Source organism: Physeter macrocephalus, chromosome 20 (assembly GCF_002837175.3).
Source record: "Physeter macrocephalus isolate SW-GA chromosome 20, ASM283717v5, whole genome shotgun sequence".
NCBI lineage: Eukaryota > Metazoa > Chordata > Mammalia > Artiodactyla > Physeteridae > Physeter > Physeter macrocephalus.
Window position 1 is genome coordinate 23,102,955 of NC_041233.1, and position 11,170 is coordinate 23,114,124.

At 54.5% G+C, this 11,170-nt stretch overlaps 1 protein-coding gene across 2 annotated transcripts in view; it reads left to right on the forward strand.

Annotated features, from left to right (window-relative positions):
- The window catches only part of UNC5B (unc-5 netrin receptor B), an 85,614-nt gene extending 78,562 nt beyond the window's left edge, over window positions 1-7,052 (forward strand). The window contains exons 12-17 of one of the 2 annotated variants that reach the window (XM_007111546.3): window positions 631-799; window positions 928-1,161; window positions 3,402-3,551; window positions 4,093-4,257; window positions 5,289-5,470; window positions 6,344-7,052. In XM_007111546.3, coding sequence (XP_007111608.2) covers window positions 631-799; window positions 928-1,161; window positions 3,402-3,551; window positions 4,093-4,257; window positions 5,289-5,470; window positions 6,344-6,509 — 1,066 coding nt within the window. In that variant the 3' untranslated portion in view covers window positions 6,510-7,052. The remainder of the gene's footprint in view (window positions 1-630; window positions 800-927; window positions 1,162-3,401; window positions 3,552-4,092; window positions 4,258-5,288; window positions 5,471-6,343) is intronic. The other variant, XM_028481263.2, reaches the window with a different exon arrangement.
- Window positions 7,053-11,170: the final 4,118 nt, after the last annotated feature.

Below are 11,170 nucleotides of genomic sequence, written 5' to 3' on the forward strand. Positions count from 1 at the left end.
ATGTAAAGACGTTTGGGAGACCAATAAGAAAAACTGAACATCTCAGTACAAAAATGGACAAAGGATATGAACAAGTGATTCACACACACTCTGTCTTATACACACAGACACACACACACACACAGACACACACACACACACACACACACACAGAGTGGCCAGTAGGTTATGAGAAAATGTTTGACCTAATTTGTAGTCAAAGAAACAGTCATTCAGACAGCCATAAGATACTGGAAGTTTTTTTGCTTCATCAACTTGCAAAGATATTTTCAGTTGTCGTAATACCTTCATACTGGTGAGAGAATGGGAACACAGCCCTCCCACGGTGCGTCGGTGGGAGCGTGGATGGGTACCAGCTTTCCAGAGGGCACTTTAGCAGCACCTATCCACAACATCCCTGGAGTGCAGAACCTTTGAAAATGGGAGCAAAGATTTGGCTATGAGAATATTGCAGAGTAATAGCAAAAATTTAGAAATGATCTCAAGGCCAGTGCCATTTTTCCTTAACCCGTAGCCTCTGGGAGCCCCCAGGGCGCAGTCCTGCCTTCTCCCATCCCAGGAGCTGGGGTGGAGCGAGGAGCCCAGCACCGCTCCCTCACTGCCTCCCTCCTACCCTCCACCCCACCCCAGCCCGCTTTCGGAAGGGACCCAGACAGTATTGAGCCCTTCGGTGACCTGCGGGCCCACGGGCCTCCTGCTGTGCCGCCCCGTCATCCTCACGGTGCCACACTGCGCTGAAGTCAGTGCCGGTGACTGGATCTTCCAGCTCAAGACCCAGGCCCACCAGGGCCACTGGGAGGTGAGGAGCCAAGGCCAGGGGCCGGGTCCCCTAGCCCAACCTTCCCCTTTCCTCCTGGCCTAACCTGGTTGGACCCTCTCCAGGGCCTTGGCTGGTGCAGCCACCTCACCCCCACTGTCACCCTGCAGGAGGTGGTCACCCTGGATGAGGAGACCCTTAACACCCCCTGCTACTGCCAGCTGGAGGCCAGGTCCTGCCACATCTTGTTGGACCAGCTGGGCACCTACGTCTTCACGGGTGAGTCCTACTCCCGCTTGGCAGTCAAGCGGCTCCAGCTGGCCATCTTCGCCCCCGCCCTCTGCACCTCTCTGGAGTACAGCCTCAGGGTCTACTGCCTGGAGGACACGCCTATAGCACTGAAGGTAAGGCCAGGCCATGGGTACCCACACGGGCCTGCACACTGCGGGTACCTCACCCACAGCCAGCCAACTGCATGGTACCTTCCAGTATCCCCCTCCCCAGGATCATGGTACCTGCCAGGCACCCTCTGCCACCATCAGCCTCATTCAGTCATCCATTTGTTCCTCAAACATTGAAATCGCATCAGATCCTCGAGATACAGAGATGAGTTGGGCACAGTTCTGCCCTCACCAAGCTGCGGGCTAGAGGTGGGAGACAGACCAGGGGATCACTGATGCAGGGCTAAGGGAACATCAGCCTGGGAGGGGCTGGCAGGTCCTGGCTGTTGGGGAGGGGGTCTGAGAAGGCTTCACAGCAGGGCTGACCTTAGACCTAAGCTCCAAGGGACAGGTGGGTGTTCCGGGCAGAGAAGGAGGAAGCGCGTTCCAGGAGACAGAGCGGCTTATGCAGAGGCAGGTGTGTTGTTCTGTGTGCCAAAGCATGCAGGGGTGTGAGAGGTGGGGCTGGAGAGACAGGCAGGGCTCAGCCTCCCAATAGCCTTAGGGTCATGGCAAGGAATTTGGAACCTATCCAGTGGGTGGGGGCAGAGACCAGGTGGACACCTGTTCATGGGTGCTCTTTTGAAAACTATGCAGTGGGGATGGGTAGACAAGAGGCAGGGAGACCAATTGGGAGGCTGCAGCTGGACCCTGGACAACAGACAGTGACAACAGCTGGAGAGGGGCCTGGAGTCTGTTTAGTCAGTAGAATGGACAGAAAGTGACTGACGGGAGGAACAGGGGGAAGGGGGGGGTGGCTGACAGCCAAGCTCCTAGTGTGTGCAAAAGAACGGACAGTGCCCTTAAGCGAGGGGGGCGCATGGCAGATGAGAAGGGGTTCGGGGCAGGAAGAGAGAGAAGGCGAAGGGACCGCATTTTAGCACCTAGAACCTGATAACGGCAGGTGTTAGTACCATCTTGTCCCCCCAGCCTCTAAGACCCTGTCTATTCTCTGCCCAGCCCTCCCACCAGTTCCCAGGATCTCAGCCTCATCCTGACAAACAGTGGAAGAGCACAGAGCCTTGGCCCTGTTTAAACCCCTTTTCCTTCTCCATCCTTCCATCCCCTGCTGCTCTGAAGCTTTCTCCTTTCCAGGAGGAGGCTCCAGGCCTCCTCTCGCCCACGATCTGTGGGCCTTTCTATCTCCTTTGCCTCTCAGTCTCATGTGACTTGTCTCACACTCCAAGTTGCCGACTGATGCAACACAGGTTAAAAGGCCTTGTGGGACAGTGAGTGTCTTCTGCTGGGACCAGGCTGACCTGAACTTCCAGCAGGCCCATAATAGGTTAGAGGCTCCTGGGAAATGCTCTTGCAGCCTGGATCCCTTGGTATTTGGGCATTGGCTAACATCTAGTTATAGTCAGAGGATGGAATGGAGATCAAGAGGGAAGTTGCCACATATTGGCTTGATGGCGTTCTTTATTTATTCAATCCCCATCCATCCATCTGTCCATCCATTCATCCATTCACCCATCTATCCATTCACCCATCTATCCACCCAACTTTCTGCCCATCTGTCTGTATATTCATGTAGTCCATAATCTATCTGTCCATCCAGCCACCACTCATCCACACATTTATCTTTTCTTCCATCTGTTCTTCTGTTTCTATACCCATCCATTTGTATATTCATCTGCACATCATTTTGTCTGTCTGTCTCTGTTGATCTCTCTATCCATCCATTTGTCAACCCTGCCCATCTGTCTGTATATTCATGTAGTCCATAATCTATCTGTCCATCCAGCCACCACTCATCCACACATTTATCTTTTCTTCCATCTGTTCTTCTGTTTCTATACCCATCCATTTGTATATTCATCTGCACATCATTTTCTGTCTGTCTCTGTTGATCTGTCTATCCATCCATTTGTCAACCCATCTATTTATCCATCTACTTAACCATCCATCCAGCAGTCCATCTATTCAGTCATCTGTAAATCCATTCATCCATCCACCTGTCCCACCATCTGTCCACCCATCTATTTTTCCCTCCATCCATTCATTCATGCTTCTATCCACACAGTAAGTCTTCTACGAGCACTTAACCAGATCCCAGCCCTGTGGCTCAGATGGTTCCCTGCCTTCAATGTTACAGCCCAGTCCCCTCTGCCCACATGTGTCCCCAAGCCCCAGACTTGCAGCAGGAAAGGGCCCTTTGGCCAAATGTGATGGGCTCCCCCTTCTCATTGCTCCCTGGCCCACAGGAGGTGCTGGAGCTGGAGCGGACCCTGGGTGGCTACCTAGTGGAGGAGCCGAAACCCCTGCTGTTTAAGGACAGTTACCATAACCTGCGCCTCTCCCTCCACGACATGCCCCACGCCCACTGGAGGAGCAAGCTGCTGGCCAAGTACCAGGTGAGGGCTGGGCTGCAGGAGGGGGAGGGATGGAGCTGGGGAGGGGCGCACTTGGGGGGCTGCCCAGAGAAGACCAACTCCCCTCCCTGCCTCCTCCCTCGGTCCTGCAGCCTTGGTCCCCACTCCCACCCCTGTGTCTCTCTCTGTCTCCCTCCCCCTGCCACCCCTGTCACATACTCCCACACACAAATGTCTGTACCCGTCATCTTTAAAGAGACCTTACCATTTCTAAGAGCGTTCAGGGCTGGCAGATGGTCACACCCCTCTGCCCGCGCCCATCTGTGTGACACCATTGAGTCCACGAGGCTTCCCAGACCCAGACACATGGACACACACAGTCACATATTCAGACTCGTGCCTTCTCACCCATATACTCCCTTTCTCAACTGAAGGGCCCTTGCCCAGCTCTTCTTCCTCTGCTCACCTGGATGGAGAGGTCCCAGCCCTCCCTGAGGCTGGCCCCCTGACCTGCCTCTGCCTCCATTCCCCGAGGGCAGGGCAGGCTGGCCACGCCTCCTTGACCCTGCCCCTCCTCCCCCAGGAGATCCCCTTCTATCACATTTGGAGTGGCAGCCAGAAGGCCCTGCACTGCACCTTCACCCTGGAGAGGCATAGCCTGGCCTCCACGGAGCTCACCTGCAAGATCTGCGTGCGGCAGGTGGAGGGGGAGGGCCAGATATTCCAGCTGCACACCACGCTGGCAGAGGTGAGGGCCGGAGAGCGGATGCCCCACGGGGCTGGGCGCTGCAGCGTGCAGACCCCAGGCTCCCCCTCATCTGGGGGAAAGGCCACCTCCCACAGAGCTGTGCCCCTCACCTCCCAAGTCTGAGCTGGGACTTGGTCACTCTTTGCTAACAGCTGTGACTTAACTGAGTGCTGAGCCTGGGCTTGGCCTGTACCAAATCTCACCAGATCTGTACAACCGCCAGGGAGACAGATACAAGGATCCCCACCTGGGAGATGAGAAAGAAGGTTTTAGGGAGGGCAGGTATCAGGACCTTGTCTCCACCCCTATAATCCAGATTGAGGTTTATAACACCTAGGCCACCCAGGGAACAGTGCTAGGCCCTCCTTTCAGTGCAGTGTAAAGAGCACTGGATATAGTCTAGACCAGCGGTCCCCAACAATTTTGGCACCAGGGACCGGTTTCATGGAAGACAGGTTTTCCACGGACTGACGGACGGACGGTGGCTGGTGCGGGGGATGGTTCAGGTGGTAATGTGAGCGACGGGGAGCAGCTGATGAAGCTTCGCTCTCCCGACCCCGCCACTCACCTCCTGCTGTGCCGCCCGGTTCCTAACAGACTGTGCACCGGCTGGGGACCCCTGGTCTAGACCTAGCTCTACCACTAACGTGGCATGTGACCATGGATTAGTCACTTCTCCTTTCCAGACTTCATTTGCGTTTGTGTAAAAGTGGGTCCACGTGGATTAGAGTGGGGCTGAGGCCCCTCGTGGCTTTGTAATCACGAGATGGCATCAGCACTGGCCCAGGCAGTGCAATAGCATGTGCACCCCGAGGGCGGGGAGCCGGGTGTGCAGCCCTGGCCCTGGAGAGCTGACCTTCCAGGGGAGGAGCCCTTTGACTGAGCAGCTGGAGCCTGCCCTGAGGCGGGGGAGCGGCCGGAGCCTCCGAGACCTCACAGTCCCCAGGCCGGAAGGCTGGAGGGGCAGATGCCCAGTGAGCCGTGCACAGGGAGCCCTCTGCCCCTCTCACCCTTGCCCCCTGCTCTTCCAGACGCCTGCTGGCTCCCTGGACGCCCTCTGCTCTGCCCCCAGCAGCGCAGTCACCACCCAGCTGGGACCCTACGCCTTCAAGATCCCCGTTTCCATCCGCCAGAAGATATGCAACAGCCTGGACGCCCCCAACTCGCGCGGCAATGACTGGCGGTTGTTGGCGCAGAAGCTCTCCATGGACCGGTGAGTGTCGGGGCAGCCCGCCTGGCCTGAACCACAGCCTGCCCCCTCCCTCTGTCCCCATGGGGCAGGTGGGGCAGGCAGCCTGACGGTCCAGGAGCGGATCCGCCTTTTGCGGTAGACCAGGAGCTGAGGCTTGGGTGCGCTAAGACTGAGAAGCTGGTTCCTTGAGGAGCATCGTGCTCAGAGTGCTGGCCCTTGAGAATCAGGTAAAGCCAGGATACCAGCCAAGTGTGATCACCGTCAGCAGTCCTGTGTCCAGGACAGAGCAGGCGTTTTGGAAATGCTTGCTGGGTGACGGAATGCATCCTGGTGTCAAAACTCTTCTGGAGAACTTAAAATGCTGGATAAATATAATAGCAATTAGTCATCATTATTGTTACGGTACACTTACTGAGAAACCATTTAATAAACCTGCATTGAGCAGATGCCATGTAGAAGACATCTTACTAAAAATGGGTGGGATCTATAAGGATGTCAGAGGCTTTGTTCCTGATTTCACGGGAGTGCGTGGGGTGGGTGAGAGCAGGCAGAGAACGAACGTGGGGTGGAGAGAGAGAATGGAGTGGCAGGTTTGGACAGCCTCTCCTGGGGCCAGTGTGTTTCAATGATAGTAATAACGATGATGATGACTGATGATGAGCAGGACAGTTTCCATTTTAGAGATGAGTCTGGGGCTCAGAGAGGAGCAGTGACTTGCCCAGGGCCACACAGCCTGCAAGCAGAGGGGCTGGAATTCAGACCCAGGATTGTGGGAGCCCAGAGCCCACTGTCCCGGTGCTCCTGGGATGTACTCCCAGTGCTCCCTCCACCCCAGGCTCCTGGGAGGGGCCGAGCATTTTGGGAGCCCAGTGTCCTTCTCCTTTCTTCCATCAGATACCTGAACTACTTTGCCACAAAAGCGAGCCCCACGGGTGTGATCCTCGACCTCTGGGAAGCTCTGCAGCAGGACGACGGGGACCTCAACAGCCTGGCGAGTGCCTTGGAGGAGATGGGCAAGAGTGAGATGCTGGTGGCCATGGCCACCGACGGGGACTGCTGAGCTGCCCCAAACCCACGGGCTGTTAAGGGACCAGCAGGCGGCTGACACAGGCAGGCCCAGGGCAACCTCCTGTGGGGCAGTTGGGCCCCCTCTGCTCCCGAGCTCACAGCCAGAATCGCCCTTCCTCCTCCTCCTCCCCTTGCCCCACCCCCAGACCACGACCAGCCTTAGGAAATCCATGGACGTTGTTGTTGGGAGGACCCGGCGGTCCTTCTCCACCTCCTGCTGTCTCTCCTGACCTCAGACCGCTGTGCAGGAACCGGGATGGGGATGGGGCCTCTGGAGGCAGCTAGGGGAGCAAGGAGGTGGCCCTCCCACCCTCTGCCCCAGGGTCTCTGGGGTGCGTCTGTTTTAGTTGTGCTCTTCATTCTCTTCCTCAGCTATTGATTTCTCCCTCCTCCCTAAGCCCCTTTCTCCTTTCACACTGTTTTCCTCTTCGAAGAGTCAAGTACAGTTCAGACAAACTGCTTTCTCCTGTCCACAAGCAAAAAGGAAGAGGAAAGAAAGAAGGAAAGAAAGAAAGCTTCAGACTGCTAGTAAGGCTTAAACAAAGAAAAACACCAAAACCACAAGGGAAAAGAAAACCCAGTTTCTTAGGAAACGCAAATGATTTATTATCCAGATATTTGGATAAGTCCTTTTTAAGAAAAAAAAAAGAAAAAGAAAATGAAAAACAACACAAAAAAAATAGAAAACACTTTTCTTGAGTATGGGTGAGTGTGGGCATGCTCATGGTTCTGGCCAGGAGCGCGCGTGCGTGTGTGTGTGTGTGTGTGTGTGTGAATCAGGGAGAGAGAGACTGAATAGGGAACACTTTGCTGCTAATGATTTTATCTTAGACTAAATCCTAACAAGGCCTCAGCTTCCACAGTTCTACAGGGTCAGATGAGGTTTGAGCTGTGGTCCCATGTTTCTTTCTAAACTCTTAAGCAGATGCTGAATCAGTAAAGCCAAGGAGCGCTGAGATCTGGCTTGAGGTGGGGTCCTGCCTCCCTCTCACAGCCCCAGGCAGGTGCTCCAAGTCTCATCTGGGCTCCCAGGAATCCATATTAAGAGGCCCTGGGATGGAAAATGTGGGCGGGCCAGCCCAGCTGTGAGCCAGGGAGAATCTCCAGTACTGTGGTCTGGTGGCTTCTGGAGAGGGGGGCCCTAACAGAGAGAGAGAAGTCAGGGATGAGAATCCCCCATGGACACATCTCTCTCCCGCATCCCAGGGTGGGGCCAGCCAGTACACGCCCACCCAGCAGCCTCTAGACGAGGTGGGCTGGAGCAGGTGGGCGTTCCCTTAATGCCCAGGATGTGCCCTTTCCCAGGCTTGGTTACTACTGTAAAACAGAAGGGGTGGATAAGAGGGCCTCTCTAGCTGCAGAAGCCTGAGCTTCTGGGGTCAGTGTGGCTTTGAGGAGCATGTTAGCAGCCATCCCTGCGGGTGGCATGGGAGGCTGGGAGGTGGCTGCTTGGCTGTGCTTTACACACTGGCCCGAGTGGAGGAGGAAGGGTGGAGGGCTATTTTCCCAGCTCTGATCTCCACAGGCACCTCCCTGCAACCCTATTGTCACCCTCCCTCCGCAGTCTGACAGAGTTTGAAGGAAGCTTTGACAGGCAGCGTTGCCAGGGTGGAGGGCCTGGCACCCCCTCTCCAGCCTGTTCCAGGATGTTCCAAGGGACCATCAGGGTCCCTTTTTGGCCGTCTGGTGATGGCTGGAACCAGAATCTTGAGCTGGCACAGAGGCCACATCAAAGGCCTCTCCTCCTTGGCACCCAAGCCAAAGCAAGTGCCAGGTCTGGGCGTTGACCCCAGGGCTTGCCCCAGCAGGTCCATGAACATCCTGGCCTTTGAAAGTCTGGTCTCCTGGGAGGAAAGCAGGTTTGGGGGCTGTAGTCCCAACCAGTGTCCCCAGCCTGGCTTCCCTGCCGTGCACTAGGGGGCTTATGGGGATAGTGGGATTCTCACCACCCACCAGCCCCCCTGGGGAATGGGTTGGCTGTGGGAAGTCAAGGGCCTGCTGGGTTTGAGAGAGGGTTCCTTTTTATCAGGGCTGCTGAAAGGGCCAGGCCTGCGTCGGGCTTGGGCCCCTGAGGCTGAGACCATGGCTCTTCATTACCCCAGTGCCTGTGTGGACGTTGCCTCAGACAAGGGCAGTGAGCCTTCCCTGCCAAAGGTGCCTGTCCACTACAGGTTCAGTATCCCAGCTCGCTCCTAGTCTGAGCTGTGTGGGCCCGTGTGGTAGCTTGAGGGCAGCCTGGAGTCCAAAGACCAGCGTTCAAGCTCCAGCTTTGCCATTAAACCTCTGTGTGACTTCAGGCATATGACTGCCTTCCTGGGACCTCTTTTCCTTTTTCTACCAAGGCCCCACAACTGCTGTCGGAGGACTTTTGGGCTCTGATACGTCATTCTAGTCTCCTGATGGGAACGCTAGTGGGTAGAAGTTGATGGTGGTCTGCCATGTCCCTCCTCCGTGCCCCACCCTCAGAAGCGTGCTGCTTCCTCAGTGCCCAGGATGGGAGCTCTTGGTGGATGAGGCCAGGCCAGCCCCCCAGGTGCCATTTCTAATCGGATTCCCAGAAATTGTGTACCAGGGCCTGGAGCACAGAACCAATTGGCTGAAGCCTCCTGGGAGGATTCAAACTGTCCAGCTCTATAAGAAAAGCCTGGAAAGGATTTGCCAGCTCCATCAATCTGCCACGGCTGCTGTGACTACGTCTGCAGACTGCCCGCCTCAGGGTGGGATGGACGTTCCTCCCATTCCTCTTATTCAAGCCTGAGAGGCAGCCCCACACAGCCGAGTACCTTGAGAACCGCAGATTAAGTGCCGCTGCAGGAATGCAGGGCCCTCGCGCGCTGTTGACGTCTCTCTCATCTCTGGGGTGTGTTTGCGCGTGTGTGCGTGTGTGCGTGGGCTTTTATCCGCGGGCACATCAGCGTGCCTCTCCGGGAACGTGACCCCACTGTGTGTGCATGTGTGCCCTCCTCACGTCCAGGATGGGCCATCTGGAGGTTGGCGTACCTGGTTTTGCCCTCTCTGAGTCCACAGGGTCAGTCGGTGTATCTTCTATGTGCCTCTCCCTCGGCCTTCCCTCGCAGTGCCCTGGGCTCCAGAGGGACCCTCCCCACTCCTGGAAGATCCAGGACCCTCTGGTCCCTTTTCCCCAGCAACCAGGCAGCTGAGCCAGGTCCCTTAGCAGGCCCTCTGAGGAGAGGTGACCAAGAGCCTGGGTGCAGGGAGCAGCTCTCCTGTGGGCCAGGGGCTGGACCACTCACCTGGGCGATGGACATGGTTCTATGCTCAGGGCTGCAGGGCTGCAGGGATGGCCCCAATCCCACCTCTGTTTATTCTGTAAACTACAACCTGTAAATAACATTTAGCATTCCTATTGTAACAAAATTAATTTTTATGAAATAAATTATATTTCCTAGTCTAATAAAAAATTCAGGTTGTATTCTGTCTTTTTTCTTTTTTTTTTTTTAGATTTTTTTGTTATGGACCTTTTTTTTTTTAACGTCTTTATTGAAGTATAATTGCTTTACAATGTTGTGTTAGTTGATGCTGTATAACAAGGAGAATCAGCTGTATGTATATTACATCCCCATTTCTCCTCCCTCTTGCGTCTCCCTCCCACCCTCCCTATCCCACCCCTTTAGGTGGACACAGAGCACCGAGCTGATCTCCCTGTGCTATGTGGCTGCTTCCCACTAGCTACCTAATTTACTTTTGGTAATGTATATATGTCCCTAGATGGACACTTACGTTGCTTCCATGTCCTGGCTATTGTAAATAGAGCTGCAATGAACATTGTGGTACATGACTCTTTTTTTAAAAAATTAATTAATTAATTAATTTATTTATTTATTTATTTATTTTTGTCTGCATTGGGTCTTCATTGCTGTGCACGGGCCCCCTCCAGTTGCGGTGAGCGGGGGCCACTCTTCGCTGTGGTGAGCGGGCTTTTCACCGCTGTGGCCTCTCCTGTTGCGGAGCGTGGGCTCTAGGCACGTGGGCCTCAGCAGTTGTAGCACACGGGCTCAGTAGTTGCAGCTCATGGGCTCCAGAGCACAGGATCAGGAGCTGTGGCGCACGGGCCTAGTTGCTCTGCAGCATGTAGGATTCTCCCAGACCAGGGCTCAGACCCATGTCCCCTGCATTGGGAGGCGGATTCTTAACCACTGCACCACCAGGGAAGTCCCACATGAATCTTTTTGAATTATGGTTTTCTAAGGGTATAAGCCCAGTAGTGGGATTGCTGGGTCGTATGGTAGTTCTATTTTTAGTTTTTTAAGGAAACTCCATACTGTTCTCCATAGTGGCTGTATCAGTTTAACTTCCCACCAACAGGGCAAGAGGGTTCCCTTTTCTCCACACCCTCACCAGCATTTATTGTTTGTAGATTTTTTGATGATGGCCATTCTGACCCATATGAGGTGATACCTCATTGTAGTTTTGATTTGCATTTCTCTAATGATTAGTGATGTTGAACATCCTTTCATGTGTTTGTTGGCAATCTGTATATCTTCTTTGGAGAAATGTCTATTTAGGTCTTCTGCCCATTTCTGGATTAGGTTGTTTGTTTTCTTGATATTAAGCTGCATGAGCTGCTTGTACATTTTGGAGATTAATCCTTTGTCAGTTGCTTCACTTGCAAATATTTTCTCCCATTCTGAG